At 36.7% G+C, this 25,964-nt stretch overlaps 1 protein-coding gene across 1 annotated transcript in view; it reads left to right on the top strand.

The window, feature by feature from the left end:
• The window catches only part of smad3a (SMAD family member 3a), a 59,970-nt gene extending 41,310 nt beyond the window's left edge, over positions 1-18,660 (top strand). Inside the window, exons 3-8 of the mRNA XM_030163318.1 lie at positions 8-142; positions 7,158-7,283; positions 8,191-8,403; positions 8,557-8,694; positions 11,852-11,996; positions 18,463-18,660. Of these exons, the coding sequence (XP_030019178.1) occupies positions 8-142; positions 7,158-7,283; positions 8,191-8,403; positions 8,557-8,694; positions 11,852-11,996; positions 18,463-18,586 (881 nt within the window). The 3' untranslated portion in view covers positions 18,587-18,660. The remainder of the gene's footprint in view (positions 1-7; positions 143-7,157; positions 7,284-8,190; positions 8,404-8,556; positions 8,695-11,851; positions 11,997-18,462) is intronic.
• The last annotated feature ends 7,304 nt before the right edge of the window (positions 18,661-25,964 follow it).

Raw genomic sequence — 25,964 nt, 5'->3', positions numbered from 1 at the left:
CGTTCAGTTCTTCCACCAGTGCTGGTGCCCAGACACACAGAAATCCCCAGTGAGTTCCCACCTCTGGATGACTACAGCCATTCAATCCCTGAAAACACCAACTTCCCAGCTGGCATTGAGCCCCAAAGTAACTACATACCAGGTACCTGCAGCAGAACATCAACACCAACTACACAGACTAGCGGCATTGTACCCGTGGTGCCATTGTTTGTGAAAAGTGCCTATACATTATTGTAAATGGATACAGCAAGAGCAGCAGCAATTCTGTAAAAAAGATTTTCGTGATGTTATTTGTTCACATTTGGGAGTGGATATTTAAGGAATATTTTCAAGACAGAATTATGCTTTTAGGCAGTTTGCTCATTTCAGGACCATCAATTTATAGTATATGCAGTGAAATACTGCCTATTTGCATTCTTTAACAAAATTGTTCATAGAGATAAGTGTAAGTAAATTTTACAGACAGAATTAGACAAATTTGTTAGTTTACAATTTCAGGTTTTCCAGACCATTTCTGTTAATTAGCATCATTTTTGCTTTAAACAGTGATTCATTGATATAGTGATTTGTCACATATTGACTGTTGCAGTGTTAACACTTTAATTGTTTCATTTAAGCTGGTATGTTCGTTGTTGACTTTGTAATGCCTATAACATTAGTTAAGCTGTTTTGTGGTGTGCCTGTCCCCTGCACCTCTCAGGCTGATGAACATCTCTTGGTGTTTCTATTACTGGATACTCTTTGTCTGGTACATAGAAGACCCAAGGTGTAGATTATGCACACAATTAACATCTAATATCGTCTAGGGTCGAAACTTAGGCCAAACATGATTAAATTCATACAGCGGTAGTGAAGTGCAGCCTTCAAATTGTAGCATCGTCTGCTAGCAGTAGAAATGTCAATGGCAGCATAACCACTTCCAAAAATGGAGTATGGCGGCAGGGGTGAAGAATTCAAAGTAGAGAGAGGCTAAAATGGCCCAGCATACCTCACAACATTTGAATACGGACATATAATTGTGCCTAGTAGATAGTCAGGTAATGTTTCTATTCATTTGGTGAGTTTGGCGGCGATCGGGCCTGTGAAGGCTGAGGAAAACCCGTACAAACACCCTCCTGTGCTGCAACATCGATTGATGGGACACAGAACGTGCATTATATAGGGTATGGTTACATGATGTTCTTTAAATTCGATTTATTTTTCCCGAAGAAATTAAACCGAAACTAAAGTATTTTCTCTTCTGTTTACATGGAAATGTTAAACCTAAATAAAGGTTTACATGAGAAACGTTTATTTGGTTCTCACAGCCCTTCTGTTAGCTTAGCTTAGCATAGTCACTGCATTTCCATGCTCACACGTAGCCAGTTTTTTAAAGGGGATTTGTAGCCTTTTGTCAGTGATTTTCTGAAATCCGATTCTCCCTAATTATTTCTTTAGATCTGCGACTTATTGCACTCATATAATCTTGGGACTGTTGTGTTGACGGAAGTTGGAAAATCTTTTTGTTGGAAGGGATGCCTGCGCTAAATTAGCTTTGCTTTATTGTTTTAGCTTTGCATTAGTTTTTATTTCCCAAGATTTTCTTACTGCATTAAGTGACATGGCCATGATTTGAGCCTCAATTTGTGATCATATTGACCCCAGCGGACTAAAGGAATGATTAGGGAGAATTGAATTTCACAAAATCACTCATAAAATACTACGAATCACCTATAAAAGCCTGGCTACGTCTGACCATAGGAATGAAGCGATTATGCTAAACTAGGCTAAGGTAAGCTAACGGAAGGGCTGTGAGAACAAGGCAATCGGTGCACTGAGTGCATCATGGTGACAGGACAAGACAACGAGCATGTGCAGAATGGCAGGAATAAAGTCCAAACGGAATAAAGGGTTTACATGTCCGAGGAAGAATTTAGACAGGATTCAAAAGTGGATTAAACCAGTGACTTTAATCGGGTTTAAATTTAATCCGAACTTTTCTTTTTCAACTGGAATAAGGTGTTTACATGGGCATCTGAAATAGGATCTAATCTTTAATCAGTTTAAACCAGGAATAAAAGTTTTCATGGAAACGCACGGATAGTAGGATACTCACTAATACCTGTTGAGAGGAAGGCTGTTCTGATTATCCACAATGTCCATTATCGAGTTAACATGCTGCTGTGCATTTACACATGCATACTGTCTGCTGGTGTAAATGTTCTGACCCACTCACTGGTCTTTAAGTCTTGTATCTTTTGTCTCTATTATGTTACACTGATAAAACTACCGTTCTCACTGTCACTGTCCAAATAAGTGAATTGTAGTTTTGTAGTGTAATGAAGATGATTGGAGTTAGTGTTGGTTTATTTTATTAAACAGGTTAATCCCATACTTGCAGCTGAACCAAATGAGTCAACACCTCAACACCTGTTATCCAAGCAGGGATGAACACAGACTGTACACTGCTCTGTTTGGTATTTAACAGGGAATGTGCCACACAGTATTATTTCATATAATATATAACTAGTCCAATAAAGAGTCTGTTAACTGGAAAAGTAAAGACAAAGGAAGTATTCTGTTGTAGATAAAACTAGACTAAATCTCAAAGTATTAAATTGGTGTAGTTTTTTGTGGTTTACGTTATGGTTTTTGTTGTATTGCAGACCCTCAAATACTTCATTTAAGACTCTATTTTGTGTGACATGTATAGAAAAGTAGACCAGGCCAAGTTGATTCTGATTTTGAATCATGTTGGCAGGAGGGTAAGACCCGAGTTAGTCACAGTAGATGTTTTCCATAAATGATTTAATGCAGTGCACTTTTTTGTATTGAAGTATTGAATCAATGAATATGTATGCTAATGGAAAAAAATGTAACTTTCCCAATTTAGTAAAATAGCATGAGGTGATTTTGTTCTTTTTCAGAGATGAGTTTATTGTACTTTTTCGCAATAAATTCTGCCATAGTGAACAATACAAAACATGTCTGGTAAGACGTAGCATAGACCAGTGAGGAGAATAAATTATTCTGTCATCACACATCACCCTTGAAAAAACTTCACAGCTATTTTAGTTTGAAAACAGCAACAGAATGCTCCACTTACTTCTGTTTATTCCAGCCATGCAGAAGATAGCATGTTTGCCAGCCTTTGATGACATTACGCAGTCTGGTTTGTTCACACCAAACTTGTTTGTGGAAACACACATAAACTCACTTTTTGTTTTTTTTGCTACACATTCTCTTGTCATTTTATGAAAATACGAGATGCTTCATTCACAAAGACTACCCAGTTGCAATAATAACAGAGACAAAAGCGGACAGAGTAATAGAGAAATGAGAAGGATGTCAGTAACCAGGGTCTGAAACTGTCAACCACTGTGCTTTATTGTCATATGTAACAAAGAATGGTGAGATCAGTATAAATGGCCTGTAAGAGTCAACAGTTATATATAATAGAGTTGAAGTGAATAAACCCCTTATTACACAGATGAATGCATGTTTGAGTGAAGTGGTGAAATGCCATCAGCTCGTCTGTAGGGATGGAACCATATGAAAATTTCGTATCGCGGTTATTGTGACCAAAATTATCACCGTTATCATTATTATCACGGTATTGTTGAAATTGTGCTCAAAATGTTCAAAAAGTACTAATACACACACTGAAATAATTTAACCAAGTTGTATAAAAAAATAATAATAATAATAACTGGCACAATGTACCTTCTGTTGGTAGAAATTAGGGCTGCTCGATTATAGAAAAAAAAAAAAAAATCACGATTATTTTAGCAATAATTGAAATCACGATTATTAACAACGATTATTTGTTAACCTTAAAGTTGTTTATTTTTTCTTGCAAAACAATGTAAAATATACTCTTTAAACATAAATAAAGCTTTTAACCACTAAAACAAAGTATTTTCACTTTTGTACGAAACAAAAAAATCTTTGAAATCAAATAAGTGTACTGTAAATTCAAGTATGTTTCCTTTTGTAAACAAATAGTGCACTGTAATTAAACTGCTATAGACTTGCCATAGAACTGTAGCAATAAAAAAAAAAAAAAAACTCACGTAAAGTGCAAATTATAAATTCAAGTATGTTCAATGTAGTATGAAACATAGTAAATTCAGTGGCGTGCTGTGAGGTTTCAGTTCAGGCCTTCTGTATACATCAGCCATCTACAGGGTGTCCCATAAGTCTCCATACATAGGAAACATAATACATATTGTTCTAACATGTATTTCTTTATATTTCTTCTTTATAGTTCTTCAGCAGTGGAGGACACGCATTGAAATGTGTTCCTGACAAAATGGCAGTCATATAGAGCATATTATATAAATAAAAATGGTTTATGTCAAGAAACGTTTATTTTTCCTATGTATGGAGACTTATGGGACACCCTGTTGAATACGCACGTTAGGGTTATACGGGTTAGGGTTAGGTTAATACGGGAGTTGCAGCGTAAAGAGATTCGGAGACTGAAGATTGCATCGCGGACGAAGTTGTTTTTATGCGTTCTAGTTTTTCATAAGATAAAGATTATGATAACGGTGGCGGTGGTTAAACTTTAAATGGTTAAAAAGGTTTGTTGTGTTAGCGGTCGGTGCGGACACAACTACAAAACACTTTTTGCACGTGATGTGTTTTTGCTCTTCGTCTTCTTCATCAAACCCAAAGTGATTCCATACAATTGAATTTGACTTGCCTTTTTTGTTTACCAAGTACTTCTGCTGTGATTCTCCTGCCGTTTTTCCAGACCGCTAGGTACAACTGTCCTCTTGGGGTGGACCTGCCGGCTAGCTGGCAGCAGTAGCTTAGAGGGGGCGGGGCAGAGCAGCTCATGGTAGCTTGTGTACGCGTGAATTAAAACAACTCAAAATTAATAATCGTTTTTTTCTCGATTACATAATTTTTGTAATCGTTGCGTGTAATAATCGAAATCATAATTGAATTTCGATTAATTGCACAGCCCTAGTAGAAATATTCAAATATTAACCCTTAGTGGTCTGAGCCTATTTTGTCTGTTTTTCAGTCCTTTTGATTTTGCCTTTATATACTATATAAACAAATGTTTACTATACCCATGTTTGGTATCTTTTTTTTCAGCACAACTTCATTTATATCATCTGCCAATTATTTTTTTCACTTTAACCTACTATAAAAACATAAAAGGCCAGAAAACACACAAAAATATATAAAATCCAATTTGAAAATGTATGTAATTTATTGCATAAGTAACACACAGTTTGTTTAACGAACCTTTTTAAAGACTTTAAAAGTGAATATTGGTTCCAAATATTAGGTATATAAAATTGAAATTGTAATAAATTAAAACTATACTCAAATATTTGACATTAAAGCAGATCTTTATATGGGCGTTTTTTCCCCTAAAAGTGCGGTGATCAAACACAGTTATTATGATAATTAGAATTTAAACAGTAATACTAACCGTCTGCAATTTTACTGAGGTTTATCGTTATACCGGTAATCGTTACATTCCTACTCATCAGTCTACAGAAATGAGGAAAAATGACATGTCATCCTTCAGCCTGTTGTCCACAGGTGGACAGTAGAGGGCTGAATCCTTAACCCTGCAGGGGGATCAGGGTGCTCTGTCCTGCTGTGGAAGGCATTTACTCTGCTTGTCATGTTAGAGGAAAGGCTCAGTACAAGTCTGAGTCATCAACCTTTATCCTATGATGAGGCCTATGTCTTCTCAGTCACCAGTTGAACCCACTTCAGTTCAGCTGGATAACTGTTGATTCACAGCAGACTTCCTCAAGTTTTGTTTTCATATATATATATATTTTTTTTTTATCTGCTGTAGCTTTTTCAAATTTTTGCATGCATGTTTGGTAATATGCATGTTGTGGTCCACCATGGTATGAAATGAAATCTTATCTGCAAGCATAGGGAAAGTAGTGGAACACAGAAAGCACCTCAGCTGACCTGAAAACTAAGACAAAAACCCTGTTTGTCATTTGAAATTATTCTTGAGAAATTATTCTAGAATAAAATGTCTTACTGTTTTTCTCTCACTTTGGTGCATTTCTCAGATCAGAATTGAGGTTCTCAAAACTATTATGAAAAGCTCCGCATCATCTCGTCACCTGTGCACATTGTTAAATCAATTTCTCAATATTCTGAAAAAGCAACAAACACCTTCACATGCCCATGCAATTTTCTTGTGTGCGATTGTTTTTTACATTATCAGTTGCTGCCGTAATTTCAGTCAAAACACATAAAACACATTATACAAGTTCTCTTTTGAATAGTACTTCTTCCTTAAAGTATTTAGCCATTAGTTCATTGCTTGAGTCATTACACACTTAAGTGTTGAACTAGTTGTCCTAGTATGTTAAGTAGGTTTTATACATTTTACTTTTCTTTTTTTTCTTTTTTTTTAAATGCTCCAAACTGAATGAATGCAGCATTTGAAGACAACACAGGCATATCTTGCACAGGATGACCCTAAACTGCAAGATGATATTTTCCTTGACAGTTTTCATTAAAAAATACTTAAAGAGTAAGCTTTGACTATACTGTTCTTATATAATAATAATAATAATAATAATAATAATAATAATAATAATAATTCTAATGGGATTGACAGGTTCAGAGGCAGAAATATTGGAATTTTGACACAACAAATGATTCGCTTTTGAAGGTAATCTGCTCCGTTTTGCATTATGAGTCTTGATTTGTTTTTGAGAAATGCACTTATGTTGTGAAAAATTCCAATGATAATTCAAGAAATGCATCAAAGAGATTGAAAAACTATATAAGACATATGGTTGGAACATGACAAATATGTGGCAAGCAGGCGATCACTTCAGGAAACTTATGATACAAGATCTGTTTTCAACGGTAGAATCTGCTGGAGAAAAATGAAGTAAAACTATAAAACATGGAAATTGCTCGGTCTTTGACGATGTAAACAAACTAAGCTTGATTTTTTTTTTTTTTTCTTTTTTGTCCATTGATAGTACAATAATTCCACCTGCTGATCTCCAAGGTAGACTTGTTGGGATATGATATAAAAGTTCTGTTGCAGTAATTCTGATCAGGACACTACTAGGACGCTTCATGTCTCTCCTGTATTCAGTCACACATTTGGTTGTGTGCCTCAGTGTTATGACTTCATGTTTATAAGACTTGTTTTTGTGTTTTCTCAGAAACACCACCACCAGGATACCTCAGTGAGGATGGAGAGACCAGCGATCACCAGATGACCCACAGCATGGACACCGGCTCCCCAAACCTTTCACCCAACCCTGTTTCACCTACACACAGTAACCTAGGTACGCACTACCTGTCTGTGTTTGGATGTGTCGGTTCTTCTTTATCTGCTTAAAACTACTAACAAAAGCTTCAATAGAGCGCCTCCCCTTTGGGAATTCTGTGTTTGATTTATCTCCATTTTTGTAAGAGGAAACCTGAGGATGAAAGAAGCCTTTGTCTTCACTACAGCGTCTGAACGGGCCAACACATCGGTCACCCCACACTAATATCAGTGACAATATCCTATGTTTATTCTGTCAGGATGGAAAAACACCAGGGGGCTCGGCCAATGAGCCGCTGGTGAAATAACAACTCACCCCAGTTTCATTTGGCAGCTTTGTCCAGCTCTGTTCTGGACTTCAAAGCCAAGGACAAAATCTTGAAGCTGTTAGAAAACGGCCAGTGTTGAAGGGAAAAAAGAACAAGTTACCCAAATACACTGAAGTTTCTGAAAACTATTATGGATAAGCCTGTAATTGGAGCATTTTGGCTGCAGCGTTTCACCAGTGAGGGTTGAGTTTCCACATTTTGTCTGGTAAAAGCTTCTGGGAAGCAGCATATGGGTTTGACGTTTTGTGACGCAAGCTCAGCCAAATGTTTTCTCTAGTGGTGTTTTTTTGGTCTTCCCTCTCCTTCCTCCTCAACCTCCTTCTCTGCTCACATCTACTCTTTTTCCATTTTCAAGGACACACTGGAGTTTCTTCAGTATTTTCATTTACTCTTCTGTTTTCTACTTTGTGTGTGCTTCCTATTCATCTGTTTGTGATCTGAAAAGTATGTCACATTATTAGTTGGTTTCTTTCCTTTCTTTTTTTTTTGCCCTTTCAGGTATTTAAGTCATACTGATGTCTAAAAGTCTGCCTTCTTTGTACTTGTGGTTCAAATTAAAATAAAAAAAAATAGACATCAACTCTTTTTCTGTGACAGATCTTCAGCCGGTGACATACTGTGAGCCAGCCTTCTGGTGCTCTATTTCCTACTATGAGCTCAACCAGCGGGTAGGAGAGACCTTCCATGCCTCGCAGCCGTCGCTGACAGTGGATGGTTTCACAGACCCCTCCAACTCGGAGCGTTTCTGCCTGGGGCTGCTGTCCAACGTCAACCGCAATGCAGCTGTGGAGTTAACACGCAGACACATCGGTAAGATCCACAGCCACATCTGCTCAGAGAATCACTTATTTATAATCACATAATGCCCATCTTTGGCTGAACTCTGCATATGTAATTACCTCTGCCTCATCCTTTGTGAGTTTTGCCTTAAGCAGGTGTCTCTCTGTGTCTGGTTCCATCCAGGTCGGGGAGTTAGGCTGTACTACATCGGAGGAGAAGTATTCGCTGAGTGTCTCAGTGACAGCGCCATCTTTGTCCAGAGTCCCAACTGTAACCAACGCTATGGCTGGCACCCAGCTACAGTCTGCAAAATCCCCCCAGGTCTGTGTCCTTCAGAAAGACAGGACATAGAAGGGCTGAGAGAGAGACAGAAAGATGAAGTAATCTGAACTGAGAGAGCCCAAATGCTAGGCATGTCGAGGACAGTTGCATCTTCAAATGTAGACCTCAGCATATTTTTACTTCAGTCACATTTACATTTGTAAACTGTAAATATCACTAAGACTGCAGCTACTAACTAGGGATGTAACGATTACCGGTATAACGATAAACCGCGGTAAAATTGCAGACGGTTAGTATTACCGTTTAAATTCTAATTATCATGATAACCGTGTTTGATTACTGCGCTTTTCTGGAGAAAACGCCTATGTAAAGATCTGCGATTATGTCAAATATTTGAGTATAGGTTTAATTTATTACAATTTTAATATTACCGTATATACCTAAAATTTGGAACCAATATTCACTTTTAAAGTCTTTGAAAAAGTTCATTAAGCATCTGTGTGTTATTTATGTAATAAATTGTATACATTTTTCAAATCAGATTTTATTTTATTTTTTAGGTTTTCTGTCCTTTTATGTTTTTATAGTAGGTTAAAGTGAAAAAAAAATAATAGACAGATGATATAGATGAAGTTGTGCTGAAAAAACAGATCCCAAACATGGGTATAGTAAACATTTTTTTTATATAATATATAAAGGCAAAATCAACAGGACTGAAAAAGGGACAAAATAGACTCAGACCACTAAGGGTTAATTTTTGAATGTTTCTGCAACAGAGGGTACATTGTGCCAATTATTTTATTTGTTTTTTTGTTTTTTTTAAATACAACTTGGTTAAATTATTTCAGTGTGTGTATTAGTACTTTTTGAACATTTTGAGCACAATTTCAACAATATTGCGATAATAATGATAACTGTGATAATTTTGGTCACAGTAACCGTGATATGAAATTTTCATATCGTTACATCCCTACTACTAACTATTGAGCTGATTATTTTTTAATGAATCATTCATTCCTTCCTGATAAATAACCATCATCTGCACCATTAACCTATAAAGACCCAAACATATGCCATGACCAAAACCCATATACTGACCTGGAACGTCTAATACCTGTTGATCAATTTGTCCAATCAAAACATGTTTATAATTGGTATAAAATACAGTTCTTCATCTTTTCATGGTCATCAGATATGACCCATTTGGATGTTCAGAGGCTCCGTAGTTACCGTGGAAACACCGTCATCTTCAACATTGATTCACCAGTAAAACCCGTGGAGTTAGATCAATGACAATGGATGGACACACTTGTTTTTATGTTTGGTTAATGATGTATTTTGTTGAAAAAGCCACTTTTTCCAAATTTTTTTTTTTTGGATTTGATCTAATAACCCTTGAATTTAATCCGAACTTTTATGAACATCTACATGATCAGTAAATTAAATATAATAAAATACCTGATTTTGACTGAAAAAATGCAAAATGCAGAAAATAATATTATAATAAACAGTGATAAATTACTTAGGAAAGATAAAAAAAGAAATCATTTTGAAATTATGACAAAAATAGTTGTGGGTCTTTAAGTGTTAACCTTTCAGCTTTTTATCTTCCTAATGTAAATAAGTACTTAGTTTAATGCAGTGTAGGCCTACTTAGCAGTGGTGTTTTTAATTATATTTTGATTATAATCACTCTAGATCAGGGCTCTCAAACTCATTTTCTTTCAGGTTCCACATTCAGTCCATTTGGTCTCAAGTGGGCCAGACCAGTAAAATAATAGCATAATAACCTATAAATAATGACAACTCAGAAATTTTGTCTTTGTTTTAGAGCAAAAAAAACAACATTAAATTATAAAAAAAAATACTTATTTTTATAAACTATCCAAATAAAAAAAAAAATTTGAATAACCTGAAAAAACTGAAATTCCCTAAAAAACAATAAGTGCAATTTTAACAAAATTATGCCTCAACTACAGCTACAAAAACACTAAACACAGAGGAGCAGGCAGAAAATTGTTGAAATTGTGCTGAATTTTCTTTAGACATTTCAGGTTCATATTTGTTCAGGTTATTCACATTTTATTGTTACAGGATAGTTGGGAAATGTACATATTTTCATAATTTAATGTTATTTTTTGCACTAAAACAAGGACAAAAATTTGAAGTTGTCATTATTTACAGGCATAATGAAATACAATTTTTTTTCACATCAAGCCCAGAAGAAAACCTGCAGTCATTCTTTTTTGTCGGTTATTCGGCTGTTATTATTTGACTGTAGGTCATATTGGTCTGTATGTGGAACCGCAACTAAAATGAGTTCCACAGCCTCGACTGTGGAATTTTTGCACTTTGCAAATTCATCCCAGGGGCTGGATTGGAACCTTTGGGGGGACACATTTGAGCCCTGGGACGCATGTTTGACACCCCTGCTCTAGATAGTGTTTAGTGTAAGTTATTTCAAAAGCAATGGTTGATTGTTATCTATAATCTACATTGTGATGTTACTCAAAATCAAAGTCTGTTTTAGTTTAGTTAATTCAATTGTCCTTTAAAAATTCCCTTATCTTATAAATAGAGCATTGGTTCCCAGCCTTTTTTGGCTGATGACCCCATTTTAACATCACAAATTTCTGGCGACCCCAGACATTCAAAACGGAAAGTATAGTATAGTGTAACAGTTTGCTATATGTTGGAAATAAAAGTTAATTTTACATGACATTAAGGCTATATAATGCATATTATTGTGGACGAAGGCAGAAAAGCCAGGTGTAGATTACTGCACAAAGGGAGAATTTTGTACAGTCAGTCCAAAGGCTGCAAATTAATACTGAAAAAACAATAACTCAAACTATGAATTATGAAAGAGCTGCAGCATCTCAAACCAGCCACAATTAACATTTGAAAGAAACAGAACCACAGTGTTTCAGGTTCAGCTTCACAGTTTGTCATGTCTTTTATGTATTGTGATTGTCTCTCTCAACTCACCATATATTTTTCATTAGTAAGTTTTAAATTTATTTTTATCAATTACTAGAAATTTCAGGCGACCCCATTTGAATTTCAGGCGACCCCAAGGTTGAAAAGCACTGAAATAGAGTCATTACAGAAACATCTTAAGTCCTAAATGTGGCCTGTTGTTAAAACTTGATTTATGTCAGTGTTTAATTGTTCTGCTGATGTTTGCTCCCTCCAGGCTGCAACCTAAAGATCTTTAACAACCAGGAGTTTGCTGCCCTTCTGGCCCAGTCTGTCAACCAGGGATTCGAGGCCGTGTACCAGCTCACCAGAATGTGCACCATCCGCATGAGCTTTGTGAAAGGCTGGGGAGCAGAGTACAGGTCAGCTGCAGCCTCGCACACACATGCATTTCATTTGGATTTATGGATCTGCTCCAACACTGAGTGGGCTCATCTGTGGCTCATGCTCTACTCTTTCACCTAGATTCATAAAAATGCTTCAGTGAAAGGCACACAGAAATACAAAAGAAAGAAAGTGGTCGTATTATTTCAGCTTTCCTTTGCCGAGGTAAAAATGTGGGCTGTACACCATTGAATTTTCACTTGGATTATATTTGTACAAAACAGCTCAGCCCAGTAGAGCCCTTAACCTTCTGATTTGTCTGAGTGAGAGCGAGCAGCAGAAGTGTAACCTGCTTCAACTCTGGAGTCACTGACTGTTTTTAACATGGACAATATTTCTCCAATGTGATTGAAATTATTCTGGTCAGAGTTTCCAGCTCCATTCTTTATTTGGATGATTTAACACAGACGTGTGTTTTTCACCAGAATGTCACTTTTTTTTTTTTTTGTTTTTTTAACGTTTTCCAGCTTTTTATGATTCAGGTAACAAGATGGATCCAAACCTTATTCTGGTGAAAGTATTCATTGGTTTTTCCTTTCTTTCAGTTTCTGTCCTTTGTCTCAGAAACTCATCATATGACTTAATGATAGCACCATACGGGTCAAACGAGCAGAAAGAGAGGACGACATGTTTATAAGGCTGATGTTTACCTTTTGGTGGGGTTATCAAAACTTTACACCACCCTCTCTTCTCTGAACAGACCACTGTGTTCTGATTGAAGTTGAATCATAGGACTTTTTAGGAGACTGGCCTGTTAGTCTGAATATTAGTGGGATATTAATGTTCATGTAAACACAGTTACTATTGCAGCTGCATTCACTGTTTTATTATGAACATGAGCAGATGGACTGATTAACAGTAAATTTGACAAATCATTGATATCTACAAAAGTTCTGTCCATGGGTAAAAATAATCATCTGAAGTTGATTAACTGACTTTGAGGAAATTAAAGCTCAAAAATTACATATTGTACATATTGTTCGCATGTAAACTTTATAGTTTTATTTTCAGTTTCACATTTACTAGAGTTCGGTGATTCTGATACATTTATCTATGTATTTAACTTTGACTTAGATTCAGGTGAACAGTTACTCAGTGTCTAATTTACTGCGTTTTTAGTTTTGAAACGTTTGAGGGATGGGCAGAAATGATATCAGCTGATTAACTGAATACACTGGTCTACAAGGAAAATGCTTCCAGAATAAAAGTAATGAAATTTTACCACATGAGAGTCACTGATAAAGAAAAATCAAGTCAAAAATGCTGGTTGGCTGAACTTTCCAAGATACAGCCATGGGTCAAAATGTGAAATTCAAGAATTAACGAGAGAATGGATTTGACTCAAAAGGAATATTTGTCTCAGAGCTACAAGATCTACTTCTAAACACTGTCTGCACATTAGAATACATTCACTTTACAGGTTCTATTTAGTGGAAGATTTATAAAACTATTATATAAACCAATATATATGTGTAATAACACTTAATCATATACCTTGAAAACATCAGCAAACTGGCACTTTTATCATTTATTTTCCAATTAATCTTATTACAATACGTAACATTTAGCACATTTAATCTCTGAAGCAAATCACTTCTAAAAAATTGTAGACCAGGGATATTTGCGTTTCTCTTCTCCAACTGTTGTTACTGTATCAGTCTTCAAAAATCCATTTCTGTTTTCAATACACAGCTGAATTTTCCATTAAAGACAAATGTCTTTGTCTGTGTTGTAAATTACAGTTCTTAAAAAGAAAGAAAGTCCTCATTGGCTTAAATCAGAATGAGTCGTAAAAATTCCAAGTGGTGCATCTCAGTTATTTATTGATTTTCTAAACAATGAAAGTAGTTTTTCCAGAGCTAATCTGCTGAACAGATGGAAAATCCTCAAGTGACGTGTCAGAAATGTCATCACCTCTGTTGTGTGAAGATCACGTCCTCAGCAAAGCCCCTATGTAAACACAGACAATAGACACAAACACAGTGTGAATCACGTCCCGCAGTCCACTGCACCCGCTCCCAGAGGAATCTGCTCACACTCCGGCCAATCCACAGCATGACGTCGCCCAGCCCTGGTCCGTAGAAGCTGGCCCTAGTTGGTACACTGGACTATTTTTAACCAAACACACATGTGCTGTGTCAAAAAGAGATGTCAGACTTTCCTCTGCCGTACCCTCTGTTTTCCACACGGTCTGACTAACTCACTGATAGTAAAAAAGGAGGAGATGGGAAAATGGGGGGTTCACTGATTGTCTGAAAGTTAGCTTTGCTCAGGAGGTTTCCACAGAGGAGGAACCTTTGTAAGCCGTGTCCAGACTTAACGCCGACATGTGGAAACACTTCAAAACAGGATTCAGGTTACTGGACCTGCCAAGCACTCATTCCTGTCCACCTCCACCCATAGCTGACCCTCCGTCTGTCTGCTCCTGTTCTGAGTGTCGGTCAGTCCATCACTGGGTTAAAAACTATAATTAAAAGAAAAAAACAATAAATAACTGATGCTGTATTGTGTGCTCACAACACTAACTAAAATGGATAAAAACTAGAAAAGCACTCAGAGAGCGCAGACCTCCGCCAAGGCAGATCAGTGCCCCCACCCCACCCCCCCGATCAACACCAAAATTTAATCATTTGTTCCTTGTGCCAGTATCAACATTTCCTGAAATTTTCATCTAAATCTGTCCATAACTTTTTGAGTTATCTTGCACACGGACAGACAGACAAACCAACACCGGCAAAAACATAACCTCCTTGGCAGAGGTAATTATGGATAAAATTCCCCTTGTTTTCGTCTTTGTCAATGTCGGATTGGTATGAAATTGACTTATTTCCCTCAACCAATTTTAGCTGCTGTCACCATACGACACTTGACGGTCCTGTCTGGGATTTATTTGAATACGACGGAGAAGAAGAGAAAAGATACGACAAAACTAAAATTTTACTAAAACTAAGCATTTAGAAAAAAAAACAAAACTAATAAAAAAACTAGTAAACCTGCTCTTAAAACGAATTAAAACGAACTGAATTAGAGAAAAAAAAGTCAAAACTAAATAAAACTAAACTAGAACGAAAAATCTAAACTATTAGAACCTTGGGCTGCTCACAAAGCAGCTCAACACAAAAAAGTCAGTGAAGCATGGAGGAAAAAACAGTATATCTACATGTGATGTGGGTCTTTTTAAGAGCTGTCACTTAACTCCACCTCCTTTCATACATTACACTCGGAGCACTTTCAGGATTCCTCTCTGTCTCTGTGGGAAAAGCGATAAAGGTTTTCATATAAAGGCCTCAAGGAGTCAGGGGGGAGGTCAAAGGACATGGAGATTAAGAAGTTTTTATGCCAGTTTATATCTTTTTAAAAAGCCAAGACAGAAATAGATTACACTCTTAAAACCCATGTTAAACATTTCAGAACAAAGGTACAAACATTTAGGAAAGAAAACATTCTAAAAAAAAAAAAAAAAAAAAAAAAGCGTCATTATAGTTGCAGTATGAAATTCATTAAATGGTGTTTTCTTTTAATCTTTTTTCAAGTTTGTTTTTGCTTTTTATTTTTTTAAACCTCACATTACGTTATATTGAACTGTTATGTACTGTTAGTGTTCTCACCTTCAGGTTCAGTTCAAGTTTACACCAGCCCAAGAAGAAAGAGAAGCTCAGATGTGTATAATGTGTAGAAATAGTCTCATTAGTTACAGTCTCAGAGCGCAGACTCAAGGTCTGTTTTATTCAACTGATATCTTTTACTTGTTTATGGAGAGAAAATATTTAGCAACACACAACATGACATAAGAACATTACACTCATAATAGTTTGAATATATTTTATTAAACGTGAAAGCTGAAGACCAGTTCAGATTCAGATTTCAAAGTAGAACAGGTACAGAAAACAAGATTTTAAAGAATATTTTCTCCTTCACACTTTTTGGTTTACTTTAAGAAAAAAGAAAAGAAAATGCATTACATTTCAGACCAAAATAACCCTTTCATTCAGGGTATTATCACTGCTGTCAGATTTCAAAATTATGCATGCAACAGATCACACAACTCCTGGTTCTGAACGTGGTTTTTGAGTCATGAATTGGATCACTTTCCAGACCAGAAAAAACAGATACACATCATTTTGCTTTTCATTTATTACTGAAGAAATGAAAACAGTGCTTAAAGCATGATGTTCCAGTACAATATGATGAGACTTACAGTAAACATCCCAATAGATTAAATGTTTTTTTAACTTTAGAGAAAAGTTAAAATGTAATTATAATAAAACTGACAGTTAAAAAAAACTGTAACCACAGATAATATTCCTGTCACTCAAACTAATCTCAAAATGAAGGGAGAGCTTTATCTGAAATGAAATCCATCTGAAAATTAGTTGCGTTTTCATTATATCCCACAACTATTGTGATCACTGGAATTTTTAGTCTGTGTGTTTCTCTGCAGCATTTCACCAAAACTTTCACCTTTTATTACATTTGGTGAAGGACAGAACATGGACCATGGAGAATCTGATTCAACTTTGGCACAGAACCAGAACAAAAACCCATTTGATACGATTAATGCTACTTTGGAGTACTGCTACTTTGGAGTACTGCAAAACCGTTCTGTTGGATCATGTACAATGACAGCAAAGCTTCTTCTCCTTCCTCTTCTTTTCTTATCCTTTTCTAGTTCTTTTGTTCTTCTCTTCTTCTCCTTTTCTTGTCCTTTTCTTCTTGGTCTTTTCTTTTCTTCCTCTTCTTTTTTCTTCTTTTCTTCTCCTTTTCTTCTTTTCTTCTTCTCATTCTTCTTCTCCTTTTCTTCTTCTCCTTCTCCTTCTTCTTCTCCTCCTTTTTTTCTATCTTCTCCTCCTTCTCCTTCTTCTCCTTCTTCTTCTCCTTTTCCTTCTTCTTCTTCTCCTTCTCCTTCTCCATCTTCTTCTTCCTCTTCGTCTGGCAGAGTTATGTTCATGGTCCACCTTCTACCAGTCATGCTACATGCCAGTCACCACTAGTAAACATGTACTTTGTGGTTTCTTTCCTCATAGCAGTGAGTTTAAAAACCATATTCATCCTGTGATGATCAATCCATTCCTTTATCCTCATATTATGATAATTAAACCTTTGGTCCGTTCCACCACTAGTCCAACCACTGTAAAGAGTTCAATTGAATTATTGCTCAAACCTTTATTTAACCAGGAAAAAATGCTCGTTGAGTTTTAAAAAGCTCTTTTGCAAGAGCATCCTGGCCAAGACAGCAGCAGCAGGAGTGACAGACGACAGAAGTTTCATCCACACAAAAAATAGACGTAAAACTAGTTCAAACAATTTCGATGTTTAATCAGATTAATCAGGGTTGCTGTGGGTTAATTGTGATTAATCACAGGTAAATATCATTCATTTTTAATCTATTAATCATGTTTCATTTTGCATGAGCAAACAGACTCAAGAAACAAGGGAATATATATGAACTGAACGGGTTTATTAAACACCTTCAACAGTTTCAACTAAACAACTGGAAACAACTATTCCGTCTGGGGTTTTTTCTCCTCATATTTCCATCCAGAGGGCCAACGTACTGTTTAGTGCCTTCCATCTTTATGGGTCGGTTCTGCTGGTTCTGTTCTTCCTTCTTTATGGGTCGGTTCTGCTGCCTGTCCCTACCGGATCAACTGCCCATTTGCACATGCACATCACTAACTCTGTTTGGACATGACCCAAATGCGTTGGCAGAGATGTTCAGAGTCATTCTGCTGCAGATGGGTTAATGGAGTTAAAGTTTTTAATCAGATTAATCATGATCGATTACTCCACAATAACATGTTAATTTTGACAGCCCTACATAAAACACATAGTAAACTCAGTTCTAAAACTGTACATAAAACACCATCTGTTATTTAAAAAGTACTAAAAGTATACACCAACGTTCCTTATCCTCCTCAGACCCAGCTATGGGTTTTCTGTCCACATTTGTGGACAAGAGTTTCACAACTTTATACAAAAAAAAAAGAAAAGAAAACTGTCCACCACAAAGGACATTCCATAAAAATTTTAAAAACTGCATCTGAAAAAACTGTTGCATCATGATGTTTCCAATAATAGACACTTATTTAATAAAAGACAAAAACAGCTGGTACTTTGCTGACATTTCCTGGGTCTGAGGAGGTTAAAAATATCTCAAAGCAGAACCTGATTCAACCACTTACAAAAACATCTACGTCCAGATTTAACCTTTTCCCATTCGTTCAACATGACTGAATGTATTTAAATACACTTTGATGATCCACATGCAGCCTGTTCTTCTTTGTTTTTTGTTTATTGTTGTCCTTTCACTGTTAAATTTGTATTTAAGACATTATTTGATTTCACTGTAACTCCTCTCGTCTCACTCATGCAGATCCTGTCCTAAACTGATCTCCCTGAGCCTAACATCTGCTTTTGTTCTCCCGTCCTCCCTCTCCTCTTCAGGCGACAGACAGTGACCAGCACCCCCTGCTGGATCGAGCTGCACCTCAACGGTCCGCTGCAGTGGCTGGATAAGGTGCTCACACAGATGGGCTCCCCCAGCATCCGCTGCTCCAGTGTGTCCTAGGGCTGAGCCCGCATCCACCACCCACTTCCTGAACACCACATCTCCTGTCAGTGACTGAAAACACACAGACTGCAGACAAAGAGCAGCGTAAGCAAGGAAAGATGACCAGCCCCCCCCATTCAGCCAGTCCTCAGTCTGTAATGTTGTCTTTCCTCCCACCAGCTGTCAGTAGCACTTTGATACACATTTTCTCTGTGACAAAAGGGGACAAGTGCTTTACAGCAGCACTGTGTTTGTTAATCACATTTACCGTACTTTCTGGGCTATAAGTCGCACCTGACTATAAGCTGCAGGTGTCCACGTTATGACATGAGATATTTACACAGAAAGATGGTAAACAGAATTTAAATATTTATTTCCATACCCTCACTGCTTTTTCCAAACAGTGCCTGTAACACGGCAGTAAAACGGCAGGAACAGGCTGGTTCAAAAACCCAGAAAAGTCATTGAGCTCTATCTTCATCTTCCTTCTGCTCATTAAACCACTGCAGTCGTCTTCTTTAGTGTTGGAGTTGAACAGCCTCAAAGGCTCTTCTACGTCTCTCCTCCGTTCTTGCTCAATGGCACTTCCGTGCTGCAGCTCTATTTCCTTCTGAAACAGACGCATCGATTGCTTTTAACTTAAAAGCTGCAAAATATGCATTTCTTCGTGTGTTTTCCATGATGAGGGTTTGTGCATGACACTCAAAATGATTGTTCAAAGTTCAGCTTAAAACTTCTCCTCTTCATCACCTCTTCCACCTGTCTGTCTCACTTTTGCGCTTCCTGCTAGAGCGCCCCCTGGTGGCTGTTAGCCTGTATAAATCTATACTCCAGCTGCATTGCTGTATAAGCCGCAGGGTTCAAAACGAGAAAAAAGTAATGGCTTATAGTCCGGAAAGTACGGTATTTCTTGTGCTAATTTCTATAGTGGGTTTGGCATCAGTCTGCCAAAGAGGCTGTAGCAACAGGAGTGATTCTCATTTTCTGTTTCATTTGTTTTCTTTGTAATTTTTCAAGATTTTCATGTTTTGTATAAATGCTGAAATTAACAGTGGATTTTAAAAAATAATAATACTTTTTTAGTATTAATGTCAGACTTGTAAAGCATGTTAAGTTCCTGTTCAATGCATTTCATTTGACTGTTTCTGTATTTGGGCATTTGAAAGGCTATGAAGATGTCTGTCTCACCATGATTTGTCATCACTGTCTGAAGGAGTGTATTGTAAACCTAGAGTTATGTCACAGAATAGAATAAGATTATTCATGTCATTTCATGCAGTGTTTGCTACTATAGCAAGACCAACAGCACAGTGTTGAAACTGTGGATTTGTTCAGATGGAAACAAATAACCCAGCAAGGAATCAATTCCAATAGCCCTTTGATATCTGTCAAACCTCCTGTTTCATTCAGGTAGATGTAGGTGACAGAAACCACCCATCTGTGTCATTACTGAAACGTTGAGGAGTCATGTGCTGTGGTCAGATCTCATCCTGTGCGTCTTCTGGATGTAGCTCAGTTTTTCTGGGGGCAGTGGGACAGCTTCATTTCTTCAGACGTATATTAGTACTGTATGACATTAGGAGGATTCACTCCTGTTAAAAAAATATGTTCTATAGATATTCTTTTAAAACGATGAAGTACAGACAGCAGCAGTTGTACTTGACAATTGTTTTTAAATGTTATGTTAAATTTACATCCTGTGTTAAGCACAGGAATGATTTTGGTAATTTGCAAAATACTTTTGCAGCATTTTGTATTGCATAGGAAGTGGATCAACAGAATTTAACCCTTTCATGCACGAATTATGAAAACCTTAGTTTTTTTAATGAACTGATTTTTTTGATGGAGTTACAAAAATGTCCACTCAGCTGGACACCATGTGTTTAATTTTTAAAGCAAAGAAACATGTTTTTAAAACCATCATCAGAAAGTGATAAACGGTGTAAAAATTATGAAATAAAAACATTTTTAATGGAGCTAATCTAATGTTTTCTCACATTTTAACATACTCTAATACTACTTATTACTCATTTCATTGGGTTATATGAAAAAAACAACCCCACTTTGTTTAAGAAAATTGTTAATAAGAGCCTTATAACAATTACAACTTGATTTAAACTCAAACGTGTTGGTACAGATCAGGCTTATCAAGAACAGCACGGTTACAGTAATGGTATGAATTAAAACCCATGAATATACAGCTGTAGAATAGCCGTCCACTGTAGTGACCATTATGCATGAAAGGGTTAAAGGTTCAGTTTGTGATCATTGGCATCTTTTGTCAAGGTTGCGTATTTCAGCATATTGCATATTTTTTCGACCCTCCTCCACAGTCCCTTCATTCAACACTCGCACATAGGAGGTGACAGTAAGGAACCTTAACGCTGGTCATCACTAGCTATAAAACTTTAAAAAAGATGTCGTCTGTTCCAGAGCGACTGTTGGAGGTGACCCACTCCCTCTGTAAATAGAAAGGAGTTCTAAGGCAACAAAAACACAATTCTTGATTTTTTTTTTTTTTCTTTTTTTTGTGATTATGCTTTATACCCCTGCTATACCTTGAATGTAATTGTGAATATTCTATTCTACTTCTGCCATTAGAGCCTCTTCAGTCTCCCACAGTGGACCTGGAAAGCATCTACTAAGGATCCTGAAAGTTTGACAAATTCCAGATTGTAAAGGGAAAAAGACTAGTTTGCAGACTACATCCGATATGGGTCTCTGAAGTCAAAAGAACAGTTGGATTGCTTTAGTTGTTTTACTTTGTCCATGACATCAGTCTTATTTTTAGCCAACGGTGATGGCTGACTTTGTGCACACTCAGGATAATTAAAAACAGCTGAATTCTGTACAGAAACCAGTGAACAGCACAGATACAGAGCTATTGAGACTTAAAGTCTATTTTGTTACCAGTTATTTTTGTAGGACATTAAGACGATAAAGCGTGGTTGATTTGGTGTGTTCCAAACAGAATCTGCTGCTGTTGTGGGCAGGTCTGGGACAGTCACCGTGTTAGGATGTGGCAGTCCAACACACAGCACAGCTTTTTACAAAGGGAAATGTTTAGATAGATGTACTAAATGTCAATAACAGTAGAATCTCATGTACCTGTTTTCTATATTTATGTACATGTGGTACATAAATGTGTTGTCATGTGACCATTAACCTTTCTATTGATGGTTTGCAGCAGGAGAACAAAAAAAAAAAAGGCTCAGTAACGGAGAATAAATGTTGAGCTGTGGTAGAGGCATAGTTTTAGCTTTGCTCCCGTTTCCTTCCGGCCTCCCACTGTGGTGGAAGTGGATCCGTTTCCGTCTGGTTCCAGAACACTAGACAAATACACAGTGAGTGAATATAGAAATATAAACTATATAGAAACGGAGCCCTTCTCAGTCCTCATGTACTTTGATCCAGATTCTCCTTCTAATATCAGTTTGGGCTGAGCGATACAGTCCAAACTGATAACGTGATAAGAATTTTTGATACGGTAACTATCACGATAAATCTCCAAGCATAATGTCTTTCAGGTTTAATTGCTGATTTTGGAAAGTGAAAGTTGAGAAAATTAGTTTATTTGTGGTTTTATTCTTTGTAAAAGATGCAATGAGACTTAATTGATGTAAACAATAAGGACAAAAAAAAAAACAAAAAAAAACGGACTTATGCTGTTTAGTTTAATATTAATTTAATGATAAAAACAACAGAAACCAAATCGTTCTTTTTGGTTTTGGTGAATTTGAGTTTGGTGTTTTTAAATTAAACTTGCAAAACATGAAAATTGAATCTAAAGACAAAGTCATTTACATCATGATAATTATTACAATGTCGAATTCTATCACAATAATTCCCATCATCATTTTTATCCCTCAGCCCTTATCTTTGCGCAGTGGTGCTAACGTTTAGAAGGTTAAAAAGTTTTACCATGTAATGTTTGAGGTGATAGATTATAATCTCAGTTTAACCTTTGAAATAAAGTTTGAGGTTGTTTCAGAAATAGTAGCATCTACCAGCCTGAGACAAAAGCCTCTTGTGTCCTTGAACGCATCAGTCCTGATCCTAATGGGCTCTTTAACCTCATGGTCCCTGTAATTACCCAGTAGGGATTCTTTTACACGCCAGTTTGTCATTTTTATACGCTCTTAACGTTGTAGTGCTTGTGTTTTTGCCGTTGTTTCACATGTTCATTGTATTTGTCATTAGTTGTGATTTATGCTTTTTTTGTGCTCTGAATTGGTCTTTTTTTTAGATGTCTTGTATAAAATTATATCCTTTTATTTTTCTCCGCCTATAAAAAAGTTGTGATGCTTTGTATTTTTCTTTGTTATTGTTGGTCTATAAATAAAATATATATCTTGTGGTGAATCTGGAGCCCGAGTGTTGTGTTAGAACATTTATATCGTATAATAATGTTAAATCATTGTTACTTCAGCAGCTCTTCATAGTTTATTTTTTAATTACCACAGAATAGTCCTTGAACATAGGACGTGTCATGTAGATAGCTTGGATTTGTTAAAAATGAATGAAGTAGAACAAATAGACTAAGATAAGTACTAAGATTTTTTTTTAAAATTTCAGTTCTGTTCATTTCTTTAATGCTGCAAATTAGTAAATGACAAAGAAACATAAAATGAAAACAAGAAACAAAAAAGAGAAAATGACATAAAAGACAAGATGAAAACTAAGTGAAATACACAACATAAAAATGAAGCAACAAGATGAAAACAATGTAAAAGACACATGGAAAAAAGATGCAACAAGATGAAAATGACACAAAAGGTAGAAATCAAGAATGATGCAATAAGCCAGTGGTTTTCAATCTTGGGGTCACCAGGAATTCAAATGGGGTCACCAGGAATTCAAAAGGGGTCACCTGGAATTCAGATGGGGTCACCAGGAATTTCTTGCAATGATTTAAAAAAAAATTTTTTTTTAAATACTAAAAAATATATTTTTTAATGATTCAATATATATTTCATTGTAATTAAAACACCACACACTTCTCCTAATAAAAGTCCAGTTCAAATAAAATGCAGGATATACACTGAACAAAAATATAAACCACTTTTGTTTTTGCTCCCATTTTTCATGAGCTGAACTCAAAGATCTAAAACTTTTTCTATGTACACAAAAGGCCTATTTCTCTCAAATATTGTTCATAAATTTGTCTAAATCTGTGTTAGTGAGCACTTCTCCTTTGTCCTTTGCTGAGATAATCCATCCACCTCACAGCTGTGGCATATCAAGATGCTGATAAGACAGCAGGATTATTGCACAGGTGTGACTTAGGCTGGCCACAATAAAAGGCCACTCTAAAATGTGCACTTTTACTGTATTGGGCGGTCCAGGGGGGTCAGAAAACCAGTCAGTATTTGGTGTGACCACCATTTTCCTCGCACAGTCTTCTTCATGAATTCTCTGAAACAGCTTTGGAGATGGCTTATGGTAGAGAAATGAACATTCAATTCACAGGCAAAAGCTCTGGTGGAGATTCCTGAAGTCAGCATGCCAATTGTATATTCCCTCAAAACTTGTGACATCTGTGGTATTGTGCTGTGTGATAAAACTTCACATTTTGGAGTGGCCTTTTATTGTGGCCAGCCTAAGGCACACCTGTGCAAAAATCATGCTGTCTAATCAGCATCTTGATATGCCACACCTGTGAGGTGGATGGATTATCTCAGCAAAGAAGAAGTGTTCACTAACACAAATTTAGACAGATTTGTCAACAATATTTGAGAGAAATAAACCTTGTGTGTACACAGAAAAAGTTTTAGATCTTTGAGTTCAGCTCATGAAAAATGGGAGCAAAAACAAAAGTGGTGCGTTTATATTTTTGTTCAGTGTAATATCTGAGAGGGCAGATCTGGATTGGTTGATAAACCCAGTCATGTGACCACGTGCATTACTACGCTTCAACCTTCCCAGACACAGTCGCAGTCAGAAGTAGTGATGGGACTTTTGGCTCTTTGAAGGGAGCCGTTCAATCAGGAGCCGTTCACTGAAAAGAGCCGTTCAAAAGACTGACTTGTTTATGTTTTTTGCATTATTTTGAAACACCAGTGTTTTAATGACTAAACAGGCTACATGTGATGACTGACATTACATTTTAAAGGTGTTTAATTGGTGCAGCAGTAAATATTATCTTACCGTAAAAAAGAATAGTTAGTTCAAATGTGTGGGCTAAATACATGACATGAGAGGTGACATTAGGCAAATGTTGGAATTTGACAAAAAACATCACGGTACATTATGTAGACTAGTCTGTAGCCTAAAAATGAAGACGAAAATAAAACATTTTCTTATGAAATAACATTTTATTCTCCTCAAAACAAGAACAATAAATGTGTGTAAACATATGGAAAAAATGCACAAAACACAAAAGCGATTTATCATTGCACTTACTTAAATACCTTAACAACCGTAGTGCATTTTCCCTTTTAACAAGAACAATAACTGTGTAAAAAACATACAGGAAAAAATTGCACAAAACACAATGGTGATTAATCACTGTTATTAATCAAAAAAAAAAAAAAAAAAGAACGGCTCTTTACAAAGACCCAGTTCCCATCGTTCATTTCAAAGAGCCGTTCAAAAGATTCGATTCGTTCGTGAACGTCACATCATTAGTCAGAAAGTGGACCAAACAGAGAATGAAAGAGTTCTTCGCCTGCCTGGCTCTGCTAAGACCTCTAAGAGAAACTGAGACGCACACACATAAAAAGGCTGAGAAAATATGATGAAAGTTTCCTTCAGTTTGGATTTACCAGCATCACTGAAAACAACAAGGGAAAGCATATATATGGTTTTGTAGGACATTGATATTTGGTGATATTCTTAAAAGTCATCATTCATTCATTTGTTCTTCCACACAGAAAAGTCATCCAACATTAGAAATATGACGGAGATAATTAGATTTGTTTTGTCTTAACATGATTCAGGGGCCTGAAGTGGAGGGAGGGCGTCTCTGGGTTTTCTAGTCTGCTGTCTGCTTCTTTTAGTCGTTGGGGATTTCCTGGTCTGCGGTGGATCATTTGGCGGTGTCCTCAGAAGCACACACAGAAGCAGTCATTACATGCACAAAGCACACGCTCTCATGTTTCTGCTCTTATTGCTGCGTTACAAGCAAAAGCTGCCATGGAGTCACGGCAGGGTTTGAATGTGAAGGCAGGCTTTGTTCTGATGCCCTGGAGGTGGAGGGGGTTGAGCGATCTGCCAGGCCCCCACAAACCACTGCACACCGCTGACAGATAGTACGGCTGCACGACAACACCAAATGTAGACTGTTGAGAAGGAGGCAGGGAGGAGCAGGTTCACCCTCTGGTGGAGCCTCCATCTAAACCAGGGCTTTCAAACATGCGTCCCAGGGGCCAAATGCAGTCCGCCAAAGGTTCCAATC

Source organism: Sphaeramia orbicularis, chromosome 3 (genome assembly GCF_902148855.1).
Source record: "Sphaeramia orbicularis chromosome 3, fSphaOr1.1, whole genome shotgun sequence".
Classification (NCBI taxonomy): domain Eukaryota; kingdom Metazoa; phylum Chordata; class Actinopteri; order Kurtiformes; family Apogonidae; genus Sphaeramia; species Sphaeramia orbicularis.
This window is presented reverse-complemented; position numbering and strand designations above follow the sequence as displayed.